This window comes from Somniosus microcephalus, chromosome 8, assembly GCF_052327205.1.
Source record: "Somniosus microcephalus isolate GS21.2 chromosome 8, FLI_Smic_1.0, whole genome shotgun sequence".
Taxonomy (NCBI): Eukaryota; Metazoa; Chordata; class Chondrichthyes; order Squaliformes; family Somniosidae; genus Somniosus; species Somniosus microcephalus.
This window is the reverse complement of record NC_140994.1, coordinates 64,739,274-64,761,181: the sequence shown is the minus strand read 5'-3', so window position 1 is coordinate 64,761,181 and position 21,908 is coordinate 64,739,274. Positions and strand designations below refer to the sequence as shown.

At 44.5% G+C, this 21,908-nt stretch overlaps 1 protein-coding gene and 1 long non-coding RNA gene across 5 annotated transcripts in view; one reads left to right on the top strand and one right to left on the bottom strand.

The window, feature by feature from the left end:
- hectd2 (HECT domain containing 2) overlaps window positions 1–21,908 on the top strand; it is a 206,144-nt gene that overhangs the window by 104,043 nt on the left and 80,193 nt on the right. For both annotated transcript variants that reach the window (XM_085994823.1, XM_085994824.1), the window contains exons 8-13: window positions 248–357; window positions 3,042–3,190; window positions 7,700–7,823; window positions 17,783–17,879; window positions 18,525–18,632; window positions 21,151–21,283. In XM_085994823.1, coding sequence (XP_085850949.1) covers window positions 248–357; window positions 3,042–3,190; window positions 7,700–7,823; window positions 17,783–17,879; window positions 18,525–18,632; window positions 21,151–21,283 — 721 coding nt within the window. The remainder of the gene's footprint in view (window positions 1–247; window positions 358–3,041; window positions 3,191–7,699; window positions 7,824–17,782; window positions 17,880–18,524; window positions 18,633–21,150; window positions 21,284–21,908) is intronic.
- The window catches only part of LOC147113578 (uncharacterized), an 87,405-nt gene continuing 83,935 nt past the window's right edge, over window positions 18,439–21,908 (bottom strand). For 2 of the 3 annotated variants that reach the window (XR_015079233.1, XR_015079232.1), the window contains exons 2-4: window positions 21,195–21,274; window positions 19,297–19,374; window positions 18,439–18,651 (exon numbers count right to left, since the gene is read on the bottom strand). This is a non-coding gene — a long non-coding RNA (uncharacterized LOC147113578). The remainder of the gene's footprint in view (window positions 18,652–19,296; window positions 19,375–21,194; window positions 21,275–21,908) is intronic. The other variant, XR_015079234.1, reaches the window with a different exon arrangement.

The window sequence follows — 21,908 nt, the reverse complement described above, 5'->3', positions numbered from 1 at the left end:
GTATCTATTATTAAACATGCTACCTTTAAAAGGCTCCTGCAGAGCATAAATGCTGGCATAGACCAGTTGGGCCGAATGGCCTGTTTCTGTGCTGTAGATTCTATGTAATATGTTTATCATGCTGTTCCACATTCTGCTGCTGAAGTGTTCCATACTGAAACTGTTAAATACGCTCATTGTCATTTGTTTGGGTCCTAGGTTTCTAATCAGATAATCGATATTAAGTATTAATTTTTCTTTCCTGTAGAATCCTCAGTTTACGAGCACATCGACATATGTCATCTACGCCCATTTGTTACGGCAGACTGCCACTTTGTCTGAAACGGATCATCACTTTCTGGTTCACTGGTTTAAAAAGTAAAATATTTTCTTTCTTTAGTGGGCCTAAAATATTTGGAGTAGAATATGGTTTATAATTAGCCCAGTTACAAAAGTTTCAAATGGTAAACATTAACTGATAAATAAACTATGAGATGTAGTGAGTAATTGTGATTTGTTCTGGAATCTCTGAGTCTCATCAACATTTTGGGGGGAAATTTTGTGGGGGGCCAGCGGGTGTGATCGGTGGCGGGTCGGGTGGGAAAATGTTTTTTTTTGACAGCGGGTCAGGACCCCATCGGCACGCACCTTTCCCAAATGTCGGGTCTGTCATTGCTGAGCAGACCTGACATGCAGTGGTGGAGAAGGCAATTCAGGTCATTATGACCTTGTTAACAGAGGATTAAGAACTACTTTCAGCTCACCTTTAGAGTTTACCAGGTCACCCACGGGATCCAGGCTGCTCGGGAATCACATCAGGTAAGCAGGACGGGAGTTGAATGGCCATGGAATCATCTCATTACTTGACAGCTGCAAATGTGCTATAAAAGCTCCCATCTCACAGCTGATTACTTTCCAAGCTCAGAAGCTGTTGCTTACTGCATTTGGAAGACAGATTGAGCTTTATGCAGGTTGCAAGTGTTTGGAGTAAACACTCTTTCCAGTGTCGCCTCATTGGAACAACATCTCAAGTTCACCAGCCATCTATTACATCCAAATGGATACAATTTATACTGTCTCACGTTGGTCCTCAATGCCACCACGATCAGCCCCAACACCAGCAGCACCAGGCACACTAGCAGCACCAAAAACAACACTCGCCCTCATCCTACTGCAAGCATATGAACTAACAACACAAGGGTAGGTACTTGGGTGGTTTAGCCAATGTTCATGTGAAGTTTCTGTTAATGTGTTGTCAAACATTGAAATCTATATTTTCAACACTTTACCTTATTGGACAGATTTGTGCTCACCTTTGGAAGTGTTTCAGTGAGTTCCAGTGAATGTTGAGACGTAACTTCCCCCTTCTCCCCCCAGTTGTGATGAGTGTGAAAGGAATGGCTTGGACATTGTAGGGATGCTTTATGGTGCCTGTGTGGGATGGTGTCAACCTGGTGCATCATGTGGCAGCCAGTGTGTACAACGTCAAGTGAAGTAAATCTGGCCATGGTGATGCCATTGCTGGCCTCCCGGGCAGCAATGTTGTCGGGTGCTTATGCCCTTTGTTCTGTGCAGCATCAGGTGATTGCGGAGAAAGTTGGTGCTATTGTTGGTTATGTTGGTGTTGAGGTTGATTGTGGAGGGATTCAGAGGACCAAGGTGTTATTTTTTTCAAGGGCACCGATGTTGCTGGAATAGATGGCAGCTGAAGTTGAGATGACCAAAGCGATCTGTTAATGGTGTGGGAGCTTGCTCCAAGGAGGTGACAGTGGATAGAGAGTTTACTCCAAACACTTCCAAACTGCATGCAGATGAAAAGTTTCTCCCAAGTCCTGAAGGCTCAAGCTTCTGACATTGGAAAGTGAACAGCTGTGAAATGGTAGCTTTCATACCACTTTTGCAGCTGTCACCTATTCACAGCAATGGGGAGACATAGAGAACCCGACCTACTTACCTGACGTGATCTCCGAACGACGTGAACCTCGTTAAAAAAGTAGTAAAATAGAAATAGGCTGGCAAAATAGTAGTTAACAAGCATTTAACTATCTTAAATGCTTCCCCTGTTGTTCTGAAATCGCAGACCCGACAATTTGGAAACTTACATGGAGGCAGGTTCGGAGCGGGCTCCCAACCCACTGTCAATCATTTTGATTTTGACAGCGGACCCGCCTCCAAACCTGACAACTGAGCACCGGCAAAATCGCAGCCTATGAATTGCAATTATGATCTAGTTTTGTTATTTCTCTTCCCCCCCCCCCCACCAACAACAACCTCTTCTTATGATTGCTATCAATGTTGCTGCATTCCCAGGTGACTAGAAGTGCTCTTTTGGCAAGACCCAGTAGAAAATATGAGATTCTCCTCCTGTGAGAGAGAATATTCCATTCTTATGAAGTGCCTGAACTAGTATTTGAGTTGAAAGCTGTGCAGACAACATTATGATATGAATCTATAACTATGATTAGGACGTCTGCATTAACTTGATGTTGGACTACCAGCTCAGAAATTGTTTTGTGAAATATATGCTGTAGCTGTATTCACCTATACTAATATAAACCCTTATTACAGAGGTTTTATTTTTCCTGAAACTCCCTAATTTTCTACTGCCCCCTCCTCGCCTGAAAATCTTGGCTACTTCCTATGGTATAGTGGGCCAGATGTCTTTCATTATTTCACTCGAGTAGCTAGTATTTATGTGTGGACCTTTTACAGTGTTTGCTAACTGATTATTTGATCATGTGTCCAATCCAGTATTCGCTAATGTTGAGACGGGCAAACTTCCAATAGGACGTGCTGGTTAGTGAGCAGAAGAAAGAAAGCTAGCTAATTTTCCCCTCCCTAACCCAAGCTTACAAGGCAAGTTATAGCACCCCATCTTGCTGCTCTGGCTGAGATGGGCACAGATCAAGGATCAAACCTGGGACATTCCTTGCCTGCGTGGCTCACTTTTTCACTAAATAAACTTACAGGACCATTTCTGAAAACATATCATTAAATCCTTTCAAAATAGAAACCGCCACAGGATATTGACTAACTGCATGATTGACTTGTGTTTTCATCAGATTGCCTCTGAGGAGATTTAAGCAGTTGGTAGAGAGATTGCTGCAGTTCGTATCTCTACGTCTGTTTCCGGCAAAGCCTGATGAACTGCCGCCCATGGCAAAGTGTACATGGTGGATTCCTTCAGCAACCAGAGTCTTGGCTTTGCTTAGTGAGTATCTGTGGGTGACTATCTACATTTGAAATAGACAAAGAAACAATGACACAAAGCTAAAATATGCTACTTCTAGTGCAGCGCAAGCAATTTGAATAAGATCATTGCAGCACCTGCATTTAAAACACCAGCTTTTGATTCCTGTTCTCACTACTGACCTAGAAACAAAGGATGTATTTGTTAATGTTACCTTTCAAAACTAACCTGTTATACCAATAATCAAAAATATTGAATTGGATCTTATTAAGGAATTGGAAGTATTTTTCTCATCCTTTGGAAAGTAGGCATGCTGACACCAGTTTGTGAAACGTTAGTAATATTTTGAGCATAGTTTGCCCGGCCCTACACGTTCTAGATTACTCTCCATGATGGTTGTGCTAGGCACTATCAGTACATAACTATTTTTTGTTCCTCAAGTTTCATTTATTACTGCCACAATTAAAATCCTTTAAGTTTGATAACTGATCTGCGCTAGTAAGTTTCTAGGACCGTGAACCTATCCTGTGGGATACTAGCGCACAAATGTTTAATATGTTCATATGAAATTCTTTCCGCCAATATTTTAGGAGACATTAACCTGTCATGTAAGCATTTGTACACTAAAGGCCATACTGCCTTTCTAAAATGAGTCCAGGAAGCCCTTAAATGCTGTATTGTCACTTTAGTAATTTATAAATACTCTATTAGATGTTAAAATTCCTATGTGACTTTCTCTAATTAGACTCTGGGTCGTTTTTGGAAATTTGGCTTACACTTAAAATGGTCTTTCTCTAAAGGTAGGTCAGCATTTTTATTGACAGCAGATGTGTTGTGATCAGAAAGGTAGCTCAGAGACCCTGGTAAGGTCAATTGTACATGGCCTGAAGAAGGAACAAGTTGATGATCCAAATGTCCTTTTGTTGTCCCATACGTTCTTAAATTACAAGCATTCTTGTTATTATTAAAGAAACATGCTATTCTTAAATAGGATACTAAAGTAGATCTTTGAAAATTAACAGTAGTAGTTTGGATGCAAATTAGACACAGAGGGATAGCAATGCAGGGAACTCTTGTGATGTGTGTGGATGAAATATATGAGCCATCATGGATTTTCACTACGTGTTGGAAAATTAAACCACTGAAGTAGAGGACTTTTGTGCTTGAATATCAACCGGTTACACGCTGCAGCATCAGCTAGTGAGGAGTTTCTGGATCATACTCTCTAGTATGTGGTCACCCAAGAAGCAGTGCCAGACAATTCAGGACATAGGGAGAGTATAGAAACAGTGAAGTGGGTGACGGTCTGCAGGGGCAGCAGAGACAGACAAAACTTGCAGTTACAGGGACCCCCTCAGTTACTGGAACTGTCCAATAGATATACAGTGTTGGATAAAGGATGGAGTGGGCAGTGGTAGTGACTCGGAGAAGGATGGTCCTGAGCAACATTGTGGCACTGTGGAGCAACAGACTACCCAGGGAGGTGAGTGACAGGTAGACTACAAGAATAGGAGAGTCGGAATAGTGGAGATTCTACAGTCAGGTATAGATGGCATCTTTTGCAGTCATGACCAGGAGTTCCAAATGGAATGTTGCCTCCTTGGTGCCAGGGTGAAGTACACAATCGAACAAGTGGAAAAAAGACAGGGAGATTAGGAAGGTTAATTTGTGGCTGCAGGGCTGGTGCAGGAGGGAAGGGTTCTTTCTTGGACTGAGTTCTGGAACAATGATAGGCTATCCTAAAGGGATGGACCTTAACCTGAACTGAATTGACACCAGTGTCCTTGTAGAGATGATGAATAGAGCAGTGGGGAATTTTTAAAACTAATAGAGCACAGGTTGGGGAAACTCTAGATTTGAGACTAGACAGGGAGAGCAGGATTTTTAAAGCTGTTATGTGAGAGATAAAAAACACTTGTAGAAGAGTCGAGATATATTAAAAAAAATCAAATGAGAAAGCTAGGATTGGAGTCAGGATTGAGTGTTATGCATGTGAATGCACAGAGCATTCAAAACAAAGTTGGAGAATGAAAAGTATTGATAACTATGGAGGGATATAGTAGTTGGAATTAAGGTAATGCATGTGGTCAAAGTAGGGAAAAGTTTCTAGAATGCATTCCCTGAAGGTGTGAATGCAGGTAGGTCAAGGCATGAAAAAGGCCAACAGCATTTAGGGTTTTATAAATGAGGGCATAGAGTGCAAGAGTAAAGAAATAATTAATTTATACAAACCATTCATTTTGGATGCCCCAATATAGCAAGGACATTAAAGCAATAAAGTGTCAATATAGATTCACCAGGATGATAAAAAGGCATTTATATAGCACCTTTCATGACCACAGGACTTCCCAAAGCGCTTTACAGTCAATGAAGTACTTTTGAAGTGCAGTCACTGTTGTAATGTAGGCAACGCAGCAGCTAATTTACACACCGTAAACTCCCACAAACAGCAAAGATGATAATGACCAGATACTCTGTTTTAGTGATGTTGATTGAGGGATAAATATTGGCCAGGACACCAGGATAACTCCCCTGCTCCTCTTCTTCGAAATAGTGCCAAGGGATCTTTTACGTCCACCTGAGAGAGCAGACAGTTCCTCGGTTTAACGTCTCATCCAAAAGACGGCACCAGAGTGTCAGCTTAGATTTTTGTACTCAAGTCTCTGGAGGGTGCTACCATCTGAGCCATGAATGCCAGGGATGAGAAACTAAAATTATGAGGAGAGACTTGAGATACTGGGACTATTTCTACTCAAGCAGAGAAGGCTAAGAGGAGGTTTAATTTTTTTTTAGAATTCAAAATGGTTTTGATGGCGAAGAGAGAAAAGCTGGTTGGGGAATCAGTGTGGAGGGGTCATCAATTTAAAAATGTCGCGGAGAGTGAAGAGAAAGGTTGGGAGAAATTTCTTTGTGCAGCAGGTTGTTGGAGCGTTGAATGCGTTGCCACAGGAAAGTGGTTGAAGCAGACACCACTGTATCTTTTAAAATTGGATAAATATTTGAAGTAGAGGAAGAACCAATGCTAATTGGAGAGGTCAAGGCAGTGGGATAAGTTTTGAATTGTTGCAACAAAGTGCCCAGCACATGCACGATAGGTTAAATTACTTCCTTTTCTATGAACTGAGTTTGCTGCATATTCAATATTTTTGGTAATAGATTTAACTGACAATATATTTTATTTCAAAAGCAAAATACTGCGGATGCTGTAAATCTGAAATAAAAACACAAAATGCTGGAAATACTCAGCAGGCCAGGCAGCATCTGCGGAGAGAGTAACAGAGTTAATGTTTCAGGTCGATGACCTTTCATCAGAATATATTTTATTTCTTAGATTATAGTGGTGTTCTAATGGTTATCATTTCTACAAATGTTAGATTTTAGTGGTTTACTCGTTACTATTACAGGTAGACTATCCTTTATCCGAAAACCTCGGGACCAGCCGAGTTTCGGATAAAGGAGAATTTCGGATTTCGGAAGGTGGGTCGGCGGGGGTCCGCGGGGGGGTCGTGCGCACGACTTACGCTGACGCTCAGCGTAAGTCAGTCGGGGTCGGCAGGGGTCGGGGCCGGCGGGGTACGCGGGGGGGGGGGTCGGCGGTTGTCGGGGCTGGCGGGGTCCGCGGGGGGGGTCGGTGGTTGTCGGGGCTGGCGGGGTCCGTGGGGGGGTCGGCGGTTGTCGGGGCTGGCGGGGTTGTCGGGGCCGGCGGGGTCCGCGGGGGGTCGGCGGCTGGCGGGGTCAGCGGTTGTCGGGGCTCGCGGGGTCCGCGGGGGGGCCGGCGGTTGTCGGGGCTGGCGGGGTCCGCGGGGGGGTCGGCGGCTGGCGGGGTCGGTGGTTGTCGGGGCTGGCGGGGTCCGCGGGGGGGTCGGCGGTTGTCGGGGCCCGCGGGGGGGTCGGCGGTTGTCGGGGCCGGCGGGGTCCGCGGGGGGGGTCGGCGGTTGTCGGGGCTGGCGGGGTCTGCGGGGGGGGTCGGCGGTTGTCGGGGCTGGCGGGGTCCGCGGGGGGGTCGGCGGTTGTCGGGGCTGGCGGAGTCGGCGGTTGTCGGGGCCGGCGGGGTCCGCGGGGGGGTCGGTGGCTGGCGGGGTCGGCGGTTGTCGGGGCTCGCGGGGTCCGCGGGGGGGCCGGCGGTTGTCGGGGCCGGCGGGGTCCGCGGGGGGGTCGGCGGTTGTCGGGGCTGGCGGGGTCGGCGGTTGTCGGGGCTGGCGGGGTCCGCGGGGGGGTCGGCGGTTGTCAGGGCCGGCGGGGTCCGCGGGGGGGGGGTCGGCGGTTGTCGGGGCTGGCGGGGTCGGCGGTTGTCGGGGCTGGCGGGGGGTCGTGCGCACGACTTACCCTTTATCCGAACTTCCGCAACCGGAACCCTCTAAAAACCGAAGGTTTTTTCGTTCAGCGTAAGTCGTACGCACGACTTACGCTGAACGAAAAAACCTTCGGTTTTTAGAGGGTTTCGGTTTTCAGAAGTCCGGATAAAGGGTAGTCTACCTGTACTACAGATGTTAGATTTTAGTGGTGTTTTAATGGTTACCGTTACTGCAGATGCAGCTAACAGTCTGGCGAATCCTCCAATTATTCCTTTCATGGACTTCTACAACTCTACCTTGGACCATATTGATCTCATGGAGGAGTATCACACCTGGCAGTGTTATGGAAATTCTCACAGGTGAGAAAGAAGGAAGAAAAATGCACAGTTTAAACTAGATGAAAGTGGACTTTGTCCTGAATATTTTTTTTTTAAAGACTATAGTATACTTCTGAGCAAATTGTCAAGATTTTTTGTCTTCTGTATCAATATATTGATAAGTTTAAAAAGTCTGTTAAGTTTGTTCAGTTTACTTCAGCAATGGAGTGGGCCTTTGGCGTAACGGTAGCATCCCTGCCGCTGGGCCAGAAGGTGTAGGGTTTCGAACCCCGCTCCAGACAGTCCCGGCAAGTGGAGTCGGAGCTCCGGCTCTAAATTCTGGGTTGACATCCAGCGGGATACTTGCGCCCGTGGGTGTGGGTGGCCCCCCCCCTCGTACGGGTTGTGGGAGCCCGTAAAACCCTCCCGCCATAGGACTAACCACCCTAATGGCTGGTATGTAGATGGTTACGGAAGAAGCGTTAACGCGGCCAGAAATCCTTCCACCACTTCGTACAGTTCCCCAAAGGGAACAGTGTGAAGACACGTACGACGACGACTTCAGCAATTTGTAATAAATTAACTGAGAATAAATTATCACAAGGTGAGGTAAAGAAAAAAATACCTACATTATCTCCCCCCTACCAAGTCTCTGGTTAATATCTAAGGCAATAATTTTCTAGCAACAGATCCTCTATTCAAGCTAAAATTGATTCCATAGGGGTGATTTTGCCAAAGGGGGGTGTTGGAGGCGGGACTGCTGCTTGTCGGGTTTTAGTCCCGCCTCCATCGACTTGTGGCCAACCCATGCTATTTTCCCTTGATTGACCTTGTTAAGCCCGTCCAGCGGGCTCAGCAGACCAATTAAGGGGAAGCTGGTGACAGAGAACGTCAGTGTATGACGTTTCATCTGTCAAACATTTTTGACAGATGAATTGTCATCGTTTGACGGCTTTGAGAAGCAATCAAACACTTGACAATCTCTGTTGTTTGGTGAGTTCTTGTACTCAAGGCTCACCAAACCTATTTTCTGAGCAGAAAGCAGATGGCTGTTGCATCAGAGAATGCAGCAGCCTATCTGTCATCTCTGCCATTGAGATGCCGGAGCCTCCGGATCCTCAACGATTGAAGCCTGCAAGAAGAAGCAAAGGTAAGGAAACTTTTTCTATCACTTTCCACTCACCTCACATACTTACCTCTCCACACTTGCACCCATCACTCACCTCCACAGCGCACTTTCGGACCCCTCCGACCCCCGCAGACTCACTGCTCGCCTCGCTGACCCTGGCGGGGTTTCCCGACATCGGGAAGCCCGCACTCTGATCGAAAAATGGGGATAATCCTCTTAACTGCCTGTTAACAGGCAGTTAAGTGGCTGTAATCCCCTTCCCGCCTCCAGGAGATGGGACCCGGCGCAGGTCAGGTACCCGCCTCCTGGGAAGATGGCACGGAAGCGAGTTGGGGGCAGGATGGGTACCCACCCCCAGATTCTGCAATTTTTCCGGCAAACCCGCCTCCCCAGGGCTGGCAAAATCACCTCCCAAATTTAGTTAATTCACACATAGGTAATTATAAGAAAAAGTGTTCAACATGGTGAATAAATGAGAATGTGATTTAACATCTCACACTAATTTATTTTCTAGAACAGTTGCTCCTGGCTACTAATAGCTCTCTTATTGTTTCCTATGTTTAGCTGATTTGTGCTTTATCTATTCGAAAAGGCGTGCTATGAAAAGCATACATTTTGAAACATACGCAAGGGTTGAAATTCCATAACGGGTGCTTCTGAGTTACAGCAGAACATTCACCTGGAATACTGCATTCAGCGGTCTCAGGTTCAGGCCTAGATAATTATGCAGGCTACCTCTTGAAACCTGTACACACAGAGATGGGATTAAAAGCTCCGCTGCAGCCATTTAAAGAGATGTACTGCAGTGTACGATGTAATCCGGGGCATCTTCACTGGAGCCCCCAGTGGTAGAGGTCCTAGGCCTACTTGGAGTATATCTTACGAATGCTCAGACTGCTGCTATAAATGTCTTGGGATCAAATCTACGACATGCTGGTGGATCACATTGAGAGGCAGTGCTCCATTGACCACATTGCTACCAGATGTCTGCTTCTCCCAGATCATTGGACAACATGAGTAGTGGCCAGTGGCAGCATGGTCATAACTGGCTATCTCTCAAGGTGATGTCACATCCAGTCATCCAGCTCCTCCCACAGTAGATGTGCCAAAAAGCAACAGTTACCGATTTGCAGCAGCAGATGTGGCAGAAGCAGCTTAAGGGTTATCTCGGGGACCCAGCATGAGGTACAGGGCTCCCTCAATCTCACGCAGCTCCCACGGAGATCTAGCAGCCAATTATCTCATATGCTCTTCCCATTGGGGTGTTGCTTAGAAGTCACAAGTTAAAATTAAAAAGGCTCATACAAGACACTTTCACTCCCTAAAGGGGAAGAACTGAGGCAAGAAACTTACAAAAATGACCTTCACTGAACACAAAGTAGGTAAATAAATTGGTGGGACTTTATTTGACCTTTTATATGGAGTTCCTGATGGTGCAGATGATGTTACCAGAAGAGTAAAAGATGAGCCCAGACAGTTGTTGAGGTGATGTGGTCGATAGTAATAGTGAGTGGGATAGAGTTTCTGCTTTGGGTGCAAGCCGGGTGCAAATTGCGCCCATTTGGAAAGCTTATTTTTCCTCGAGTTTTAATTCAGACTCTCTTTCATATCGCTGAATGCAAAATCTGCCATGAACCAGCGCAATTGGTCAGCGTTTTAAAACAATTTTTTTTAAATGTTGCTTTAAAAATAGTGGTGCAGTTTGATTTAATACAGCTTAAATAGGTTTATCCCAAAAAATGAACATGTTTAATCACAATGTCAATCCAAAACCTGTAAGTAACCTGATTTTAAATCACTGAAATTGACTTTTAAAAAATATACAGAACCATTTGCTAGTTATATTAGGGCACATTTGTCAGTTTCTTAGTAAATTTTTAAAAATTACATTCAAAAGCTTTTAATTCGTGCCTATTAGTGTCCTTAATTTTTAGAACTTCCTCATAGGCCTGCAAATGAGCACAATTAGCCAAAACTCCCAATTCATCCTGGGGGCATGACCAATTTTGTGGGTGGGGCCAACTTCTAGCGCGGTGTTTTTTAAACTAGTGCAAAAGATTGCGGGAACTCAAGTTGTGCTGAACGTAATTTGTGCTGGTTACGCTGATTTCAGGCGAATTGCACCGAAAAATCCAGCGCAAACGAGCGGAAACTCTGCCCCAGTGAGTGTGTTTTGTGCTACCCAATTGAGTATATATGAATAGGAGTGTAAGTTAATGGGACAGCTCATACATACAGCTGAATATCTCCTGTATGAGTGCCTGGTGCAGTGGTCTTCCGGCTGCACAGGTGTGTCAGCAAACTGTGATATTGGAGACCCTGCCAGAGCTGTACTCTAAGAAGCCCTTAAACTGTCAAGACAAATAAAATGCTGCTTCAAGATACCAATGTCATGCTTTATAAGGAGCCTTGTAGCTAGGTTAGCTGCATTGTATCTTTGCTTTGTCCATGGCTGGTGCAAGGGTGTCATTAGCCACAGCGGAGGCTGGTAGCCTTGATTTCCAAAAAACCATCCTTGAAGGCTGCTTTCGCCCTCAAAAATAATAGTGGGACAAATGATTGGTTTTGAATTAAAGTACCCTGACTTGCTGCCTAAGAAGTGAGCATTGACCTGCATGGCAGAGCAGGCCCGAGGGGCTGAATGGCCTACTCCTGCTCCTGCTCCTTATGTTTCTAAAATCTGGTATTGATCATTTCCCAGCTGAACATGATGGAGTTGGAACCCTTTCCCATTCAGGCAGGTCATGGTCTTCTGTCCGGGCCCATGGGTACCATCAATAACCCTAGGATTTCAGGGAATCTAGCAGTGCAGTCACATTGGGCAGTGCTGTCATGTTGCTGTGGCTGTTGCTGTTCAGTGGGAAATGTAATGAATAAGTTTGCCCTGCTGAGTAATGCACCAACCCATTGGGATAACTGCGACATCTTAACCCAGGTCATAGCCTGGAGCATTGTGGTCATGTGTCTCCTCTGCAGAGCTCCTATATGGCTCTACAGCTACTATTTCACCACTACCCATTGCCACAGCAGTTGGCCCAATCCAGAGTCTGCAAGTGATTTTTAGAGTGAGGAGGTTGAGTGTAGAGATCTACTGCATTATCTTGATTGCACATACTAGTTTCCTGTGGCAAGACAAAGTAAGAATGACGAGGCATAGTTGTCAGCAGAAAATAGCCCTCAACATCTTGTGTGCCTGACTTGATGCCCTCGTTGTTGGTCCTTTGATATCGAAGAAGACAGCCAGAATATCATCTCATTTTTTGCAGTGAGTTCTTTGATGACTGATGAGACTTATTTTTGCTCGGAATGTGCGTCCGCAGATTGAACAGTGGATCCGGATACACCAGGTTGGAATCTTGACTTTTTTATAAACGAGACTTCCACAGCTGATGTTTACATTCAGCATCAGCACCACGATGGGCCTCAGAGTAGGAGGTGCCTTCATTGATGGTTTTCCCCCATGCTTTCTTATCTTGAGCAAGTTGACTCCACTTATGGAGGTATATCTTGCACTCTGAGTAGGTTTAAAACAGTCTTTATATCTCTTTTGCTGTTCATGAAATTGCTTCCCAATTGTCAATTCACCACATAAGATCTTTTTCGAGATTCGTTCATCAAACAGTCGCACCACGTGACCTGACCATCACAGCTGTGCCTTCATGATCAGAGCATCTATGCTCGGCATGTCAGCTTTTTTAAGAACTTCAGTGTCAGGGAACTTGTCTTACCATCTGATCTTCATTAGTTGTTTTAGACCACCTAGGTGAAGGTGGCGTTTCACGAGCATAAAGCAGGGTCGTCAGAACGGCAGCCCTGTTTACTTTGAGCTTGGTTTGCAGGCTCATCCACAAAAGCTTCTACAGAGCCTTCACTGCTTTTGAATGCACAAGATGAAGATTTCACCACTGGATCTGCTACTATGTGCTTATGCACTGAGGACAGATGTTCCTACATATTCACAGATGATGGGACCATTAAACTGCCCATATCTAGTTTGCCTGTCAGCTGAGATAGTTTGTAGATTTTGGTCAAAAACTGTTTTCCTCTTTAGTCCCCTAAACGCTGACAATAATAATTCTATTTGTTTTCACTTTTTTCCTCATTCTAGGCCATTTGGAACACCTACACATATGATCAATTTGTCGTCATCTGTGTTTCATTTTGGCTGAAATACAGAGAAGTTATAATTCTGAAAGCCTGTGAATAAAATATCTTTTGGTGTATTTATAGCTGGCATTTCCTGATCAACATTTTTGCACTCGCTTGAAATTGTGACGGTTGGAAAGTAGATATTGTTCCCGCCCCCCCCCCCCCCCCCGTTTTGCAGCATTTAATCCAGAGCTGAAGAATGACGTTCATTCTATTGTTTTGCAAATATGGTATAATAGCGCCTCCATGAGCACATTGGGTACATTACAAGACATTTCTGCAGTACTGTATATTTATGGAGGTCTTTGTCATTAGATTTTCACATGTATTATACTAAACATAACCTTTAAGCACCAGTGTGGCAAATGGGTCATGGTCAGCCTCACAATCACATTGCACCTTCTGAAGTATCCAGATATTAACACTTGTGATAGCTGTAGTTAAACAAAAAATTTTTATGGTTTTCAATTGGGGAGATTTTAGGTTATGCCAATGCTTCATTGTGATACACAAGTTTTAATGCAAATAACCTATATTTATATTCAGAATAAATGTGTTGTTTAGTTGCATAGACAAGGTGATTTACTGAAATTGAACAAGTACTACAATTGAAAATGATCTATATCTGTATAGATGTCTTGCATGTGTTGTGCATCCATCATGTCACACCTCCAACTGCCTTGCCCACTCTTTGCTGAGTCCCTCCCACCCAAGTATTTCTTCACCCATGGTTCTTTCATCAGCTGTGATCCTAATTGGTAATTACGGTAAGAGCTAAACTTCTCAGCAACTGATGAGAAAATTATTGGTGAAGAAAGCTTTAGCTGGGAATGACTCTGGCAAACTGGAGAGTGGGGAATAATGAATGCTGAGTGGTTGAGTGGACTGATTCTGCAGGCTGTGAAAGTCTCCTACCCTCCGAACCCACTGCTACTCAGCACACCACAGCACCCACCCAGTCAGCCCTAGTGGGTTGCTGCTCACCCAACTACCTGTCCTGCCTGCATCTTGGTCCATCTGTTGGTTCATCTGTCCTGAGTACTTGCACACCACCTGCTAATTCATCCATAGTCATAGAGTTATACAGCACAGAGAGGCCCTTCGGCCCATCGTGTCTGAGCCGGCCATCAAGCCCTGTCTATTCTAATCCCATTTTCCAGCACTTGGTCCGTAGCCTTGTATGCTATGGCATTTCAAGTGCTCATCTAAATGCTTCTTGAATGTTGTGAGGGTTCCTGCCTCTACCACCTTTTCAGGCAGTGAGTTCCAGATTCCAACCACCCTCTGGATGAAAAGGTTTTTCCTCAAATCCCCTCTAAACCTCCTGGCCCTTACCTTGAAACTATGCCCCATGGTTATTGAACCCTCCACCAAGGGGAAAAGTTCCCCTTTATCTACCCTATCTATGCCCCTCATAATTTTGTACACCTCAATCAGGTCCCCCTTCAGCTTTCTCTGCGCGAAGGAAAACAATCTCAGATAGTCCAGTCTCTCTTCATAGCTGAAGCGCTCCAGCCCAGGTAACATTATTGTGAATCTCCTCTGCACCCTCTCCAATGCAATCACATCCTTCCTATAGTGTGGCGACCAGAACTGCACACAGTATTCCAGCTGTGGCCTAACTAGCGTTTTGTACAGCTCCATCATAACCTCCCTGCTCTTATATTCTATGCCTCAGCTAATGAAGGCAAGTATCCCATATGCCTTTTTAACCACCTTATCTACTGGTCCTGCTGCCTTCAGGGATCTATGTACATGTACACCAAGGTCCCTCTGATCCTCTGTCCTTCCTAGGATCCTACCATTCATTGTGTATTCCCTTGCCTTGTTAGTCCTCCCAAAATGCATCGCCTCACACTTTTCAGGGTTAAATTCCATTTGCCACTGTTCTGCCCATCTAACCATCCCGTGTATATCGACCTGTAGCCTGAGGCTTCCCTCCTCGCTATTTACCACTCCACCAATTTTCATGTCATCTGCGAACTTACTGATCATACCTCCTACATTCATATCTAAATCATTAATGTACACTACAAACAGCAAAGGACCCAGCGGTACACCACTGGACACAGGCTTCCAGTCACAAAAAAAACCTTTGACCATCACCCCCTGCCTCCTGCCACTAAGCCAATTTTGGATCCAATGTGCCAAATTGCCCTGGATCCCATGGGCTCTTACCTTCTTGACCAGTCTCCCATGTGGAACTTTGTCAAAAGCCTTACTGAAGTCCATGTAGACTACATCAACTGCACTACCCTCATCCACACACCTAGTCACCCCCTTGAAAAATCCAATCAAATTGGTTAGACATGATCTCCCCCTGACAAAGCCATGCTGTCTATCCTTGATTAATCTTTGCCTCTCCAAGTGGAGACTAACTCTGTCCCTCAGAATTTTTTCCAATAATTTCCCTACCACTGATGTTAGGCTCTCTGGCCTGTAATTCCCTGGTTTATCCCTACTACCCTTCTTGAATAATGGTACTACGTTAGCTGTTCTCCAGTCCTCTGGCACCTCCCCTGTGGCCAGAGAGGTTCTGAAAATTTGTGTCAGAGCCCCTGCAATCTCCTCCCTTGCCTCACACAGCAGCCTGTGATACATCTTGTCTGGGCCTGGGGATTTATCCACTTTTAAGCCTGCTAAACCCACTAGTACCTCCTCCCTCTCAATACTAATTTGTTCAAGTATATCACAATCCTCCTGCCTGATTTCTATGCCTAAATCGTCCTTCTCCATAGTGAACACAGATGCAAAATATTCATTTAAAACATCACCTACATCTTCCGGCTCTACACACAGATTGCCACTTTGGCCCCTACTCTTTCCCTGGTTATCCTCTTGCCCTTAATATACTTCTAAAACACCTTGGGATTTTCCTTTATTTTGCCCACCAGTGTTTTTTCATGCCCTCTCTTCGCTCTCCTAATTTCTTTTTTAAGTACCCCCCCTGCGCTTTCTATACTCCTCTAGGGCTTCCACTGTTTAGTCCTTTGTATCTGCCAAAAGCCTCCCCTTTTTTCCTAATCCATTCTTGTATATCCCTTGACATCCAGGGTTCCCTGGGCTTGTTGGTCCCACCCTTGACCTTTACGGGAACATGTTGGCGTTGTACTGTCTCTATTTTCTTTCTGAAAGACTCCCATTGCTCTGACGTGGATTTTCCTACAAGTAGCTGATCCCAGTCCACTTTGACCAGATCCTGCCTTATCATATTAAAATTGGCCTTCCCCCAATTTAGAACCTTTATTTCCGGTCCATCTTTGTCCTTTTCCATGACTACTTTAAATCTCACCGAATTATGGTCACTGTCACCAAAATGCATTCCTACTGACACTTCCACCACTTGCCCGACTACATTCCCTAGAATTAGGTCCAGAACCACCCCCTCTCTTGTAGGACTTTCTACATGCTGGCTCAAAAAGCTCTCCTGGATGCACTTTAAGAATTCCGCACCCTCTAAGCCTTTCACACTCTGACTATCCCAGTTAATATAGGGGAAGTTGAAATCCCCTACTATTATTACCTTATTATTTCTACACTTCTCGGAGATTTGCCTACATATCTGTTCCTCTATCTCCCCCTGACTGTTTGGGGGCCTATAGTACCCTCCCAGCAAAGTGCTTGTCCCCTTTTTGTTTTTAAGTTCTACCCATATGGCCTCATTAGAGGAACCTGCTAAGATATCATCCCTCCTTACAGCAGTAATTGACTCCTTGATTAATATTGCAACACCCCTTCCTCTTACACCCCCCTCTGTCTTGCCTGAAGATTCGATTCTATACCCCGGAATATTGAGCTGCCAGTCCTGCCCCTCCCTCAACCATGTCTTTGTGATAGCAACAATATCAACAATTCAATTCATCTGCCTTACTCGCAAGACTCCTTCAATTAAAATAAATGCCATCCAGCCTTGCCATACTCCCTTGTGCCGTTACATATTTGCTCTGCCTTCCAGGCTGACTTGTTCTTTCCTCTATATTTGGCTGTGCATCACCCCCTACTATAGCTCCACTCCATATCCCATCCCCCTGTCAAGTTAGTTTAACCCCCCCCCACCCCCACCTTCCCCACCCCCCCTACTACTCTCACCTGCTCTCCAGCACAGAGCTTGCTTAGCCCTGCCCAAGCCTGGAAGAAACTTAAAACTTGAAACAGTAAGTTAAATGCTCATTTCAAGCACACGAGACTAGATTTTATTTTAAAAAAAGAGATTAACCTTTAAGATTCACTCCCTCACTCACCAAACTCTCAGCTTAACACTGTTCTGAGCTGCACTCCGTGACCAAATACAAATGTTTTCTGGCTCATCAATCATGAGTGTCTCCCGGCTTGTCCCAACTGCCTTCAAACCTACCTGCTCCGAGTGCTTCTCACCTGCTTGAATAGTTCTTGGTCCACCTATGTGACTGCCTCTCCTGAATGTATCTTGGCCTGGGTAGTTATCATTATGTCCGAAGTGCTTGCCTACCCTTCCACCAAGTGTTCTCTGGATTGCCTTTTTACTCGCCTGCATATTGAAGTGCTTCACAGCTGTACATGTTTTCCCTTGTGGCATAAAAATTTCAGCTGCAGTCACTGCCTTTGATAGGCCTGACATAATACATGCTAGATGCAGGACTTTTAATTATATAGATAAGTTGCAATAGTATTGTACAACTGATTCAGATGCCTACGTACTTTGAGGACTTTTCTTTTGTCTCTGCTTTTTTTTATTAAATTATAGGTTTTCCTTCTGCCAGTTTCCTTTCATTCTCTCCTTAGCAGCAAAGAAAGTTATTATCCAGAGGGACTCTGAACAGCAGATGATCACAGTAGCCAGGGTAAGTGAACATTAGGCAATTTTTATGGAAACGATCTTCAGTGAATTCTTGTTATTAGACCATGTATATGAGTATGCACAACATTTTTTTTTAGTAATGCACTGTTATCCCATTTATTTCTTTTTCTATCTTATCCTCATAGCAAGACGTATTTTGATATTCCCAGACTCCCACGTTACGGGCTAAAGTTCAAATTCCAGTCTCAACTGCCGTTTGAACTTGATATCCTCACTGGGTAAGTTTTTAATCAGTCCCTGGCATGTAATTATTACAGTTCTCATACAATGAGTTTGAGACTGGGTACTCGCAACCTACTTTCCAGTGGGCATGAGTTTGAGGTGTCACAGTGCTGTGAAATACATACTAACATGCAATCTCAATACACAACAATTGGTAAAAAGGAAACCTTCTATGGTACAGGAAGTTTGAAGCAATTAAGAAAACGTCCATGTGATATTGGCGTGCTTGAGGCTATTACTAAATGCAAAATGGGAAAAGTCCCATTTCTGAGCACTATTCTTTACCACCTTTTATATAAAAAAGGAGAAACATTCTAAGATGTGTCCTATTGTATTTATTTATACATTTACAAATATTTAAAACTCAGCACTGTACAGTCAGAATTCCTGTCTTCTTTCCGTACAGCAAAGCTTGGTTGATAAAGTGTCTCGCAGACAGAGGCCAGACATGAACATGCTTTTTCTAAACATCAAAGTGAGGCGATTGCATTTGGTTAACGATTCACTGGATGAGGTAATGTGGATTCTTGAATCTGTTTTTTAAATAAATTTACCATAATTATTTGATTAAATGAATCAATTCCTCTTTATCAGGACTGTAATAAACTAATTATATATTGATATTGCTAACCAGTATATTTTTTTGTAAAAGTGCCTTTATAAACTATCAAATAATAACATTTGCTGTTATATAAATGTCTATACATAATGAAATTACTTTTGAAGAGCAGCAACTGCTGTTGTATCAGTAAATGCAACAGCAATTGTGTGCTAGCATCCTCCCACAAACAATAATGAGATGGATGGCCAATTTAATCGTTATAATGTCGGTATATGTTGAGGGAGGAATATTGATCAGGAACCCAGGAGAACCCTGTGCTCCTCTTCAAGTAGGGCCGTGGGACCTTTCTCGCCCACCTGAACTGCTGGAACAGTCTCCTTGGCTTAATCTTAAAGATGGTACCTCCAACAACCAGCATAGGAGTATCAGCCTATATCTAACAATGAACAGAAATATTTTGAAGGGAAAGCCAATTAAAATACATTTCAAAAGTAGTCCTACGTAATTATATTTGGAAATTTTTTTAAACTAAAATTTTCTTGTGACAATGGAAATATTTGATATTACAAACTTTACAACTTATTGCATGTTTAAACAATACGGAATAACAACTTACTGCACTTCTGGATGTTTAATCTAGGATTCACTGGATCCATCACATTCTCTAATGTTATAAAATGTAATTTTGTCGAATCTGGAGAAAAATAGCCCAAAAGCACTGTTAATTCATCAGAACTATTGCTTTGGATCAAAGTTTTCTTGACCAGGTGGTTGCTGACTTTGAGTTTATTTCTTTCCACCCCTTCTCAAGTAAGAGGCAGGTTTATATTGGGGTCAGAAATTTGAGGGCCATATTATCATACCTTGTTATCCTCAATGAAAGAATACCATTGACCTATTCTGGTCTTTTGCCTTTTGAACATCCCAAAGGACAAACTCCGGCTGATAACAAATTAAATGGAAAAAATAAAATATAAAGGCCTAGAAATTGGGTTTTGGCTTAGCCAGGGCTTTAGCGCCGGAAGTTAGTGCCAGCGCTAAGTCCCCCTGCGCGCGCCAGAAATTCAGCAGGGCCGCGCCCAAACGGCTGCCGGCGCTACTGAAGGGTCTTTGCGGCGGTAAATCGGCGCTAACTGCCGTTTCGCGCCGCAATTCCGGCGCTGCGGCACCCGATGCGGTGCGGCAGGCTCGGGAAGTGCAGGCCTCCTCCTTCCGTTAAGGAGGAGCTGCCTGCACCCGGCCGCGGCCCGCGCAAATCTGTCTAAAAATGAGCCCGGCACCTCGGACAAGTGCCGGGCTTGCATCTGTTCCGGGGGGTGGGGGGGAGAAGTCCGGGGAGGGAGCTGCGGGCAGGCGGCCGGCGGGAAAGCGGCCGGCCGCCGCGGGGCCTTTAATGCGCCGGCGCAAACTCATGCAAGACTCTGTTGCCAGAGTCTTAGTTGCGGCTGCCACGGGCGAGGCGGCCGCAACTGAATTTCGGCGCTAGGGCCCGTCGGCATGGCAACCGGGACGCTGCGCACACCAATGACGTCATCGGTGCCGGCGCAGCGCTACCGGTGCAACGCCGATTTAGGGCCCCAGGGAATTTTTAAACTGGCCATAACTCTGGCGCTAGTCCCTCTAGCGCCTCAAAAGCGGCGCTAAGGCAACTGAATTTCTAGGCCAAAGAGTCGGTCACTGGTAAAATATCCCCCTTTTGGCCTGCTTTCAGCACTAAGCATATAGATACTCGGGTTTTCTTTTCAGAAGTCCTGACATAGTCCTTGAGAGGCCATATATGATTTCCTTGCTATAGACTCTGCAATCTACTCAATTTCCTGTGGGAGGTAACCAAAGGTAAACCTTCAAAAAAGCAATATTCTACAGTATGTAAGTAATGTACATTTTTATATCATCTCTCTACAAGGACTATATTATTATTATATACTAATTGCTCTCCCATGACAATGCACACGGGAGTCGAGATCAAGTGTAGTCTTAAAGTGAAGCTGGGCTGGTATGGTGGGGTGGGGGGGAAGCACAAGTGATTGGGGGAGGGGATAGGAAGGGAGTTTTTAAAGGCCACACCTTCCTTGCAAGCCCCACCGCAAATGCAGCCCGCAGCAGAAGGTGGTTTATATTCCTGCAATATTAGCTACACCTGAAAGGAACGAAAAAAAGAAAAAGGCGTAATTGCCGATGACAAGTAAGATGTATGATTGAAGTACAAATGGCATTCTGCCCAACTGTTTTGATTGACCTGGCATGTAGAAAATGCCACTCCAGCTGTAGTCCTGTAATTACTTGACCGCCAAAATACCTTTTAACAGCTGCATACAGCAAACTTCAGAACTATTTAATTACAGCACTAGTCTTGCAGATTATTCCTTGTTATATCATCAAGGTTATGTTTTCTATTTCACACAATTCTATTTTTTTAATTTAATGTTCCGTGTGTTATCTGCACTCTGAACACCTCTTCGTATTACAGTTAACCAGAAAAAGGGGAGATTTAAAAAAAAAGTTGAAAGTTACCTTTGTTGGAGAAGCTGGATTAGACATGGGTGGTCTCACAAAAGAGTGGTTTCTTCTGCTTATTCGACAGATCTTCCAACCTGATTATGGTAAGATTTAAAAATAATAACATTGATAAATAAGTTTACTGAGTATTTCTGATTAGGAACAAGAGAATCTGTGGAACGGGTGAAGTAATTTGACCCTTCAATTCTTTATTCTACATTTTCTCAAGTCAAGGTTACATTCTGTTGTCCTAGACTTAATTTTGTAGCTCTTTACATTCTCCTGTTACACTATTTGAAGGGGCTGCTCCTGAACTTCTGGCTTCACTTCAGTCCCACGCTCGTAATCTTTGACCACCCAATGCGGGGAGGTGTGGGGACGGGGTGGTGGGGTGATGGCGGGCAGGTTGGAGTGAAGGGATAATTACTAGTCCTAGCCCTATTTGAGCTACCCCAGATCAGGCATATTCCCCAGATGTTCACCTTCAACTAAAGTTAGAGATATCTGAATTCTATAAGACGCTTAATTGGGTCTAAAGGTTCAGACTATCTCTCCCTAAAGGAAAGGAACGACTGAAGATGTTACCGTTCTCCAGATAGCACTTTTAATAAGTTTAACTAGACTGTAACCTTCCCGATATTATGAGGGTCTGGAATACCCCCCGGAATTCTGCAACTCCTTACAAAAGAGTGTACAGAAATTGAGTTTGAGATTGATACAGAAATACTA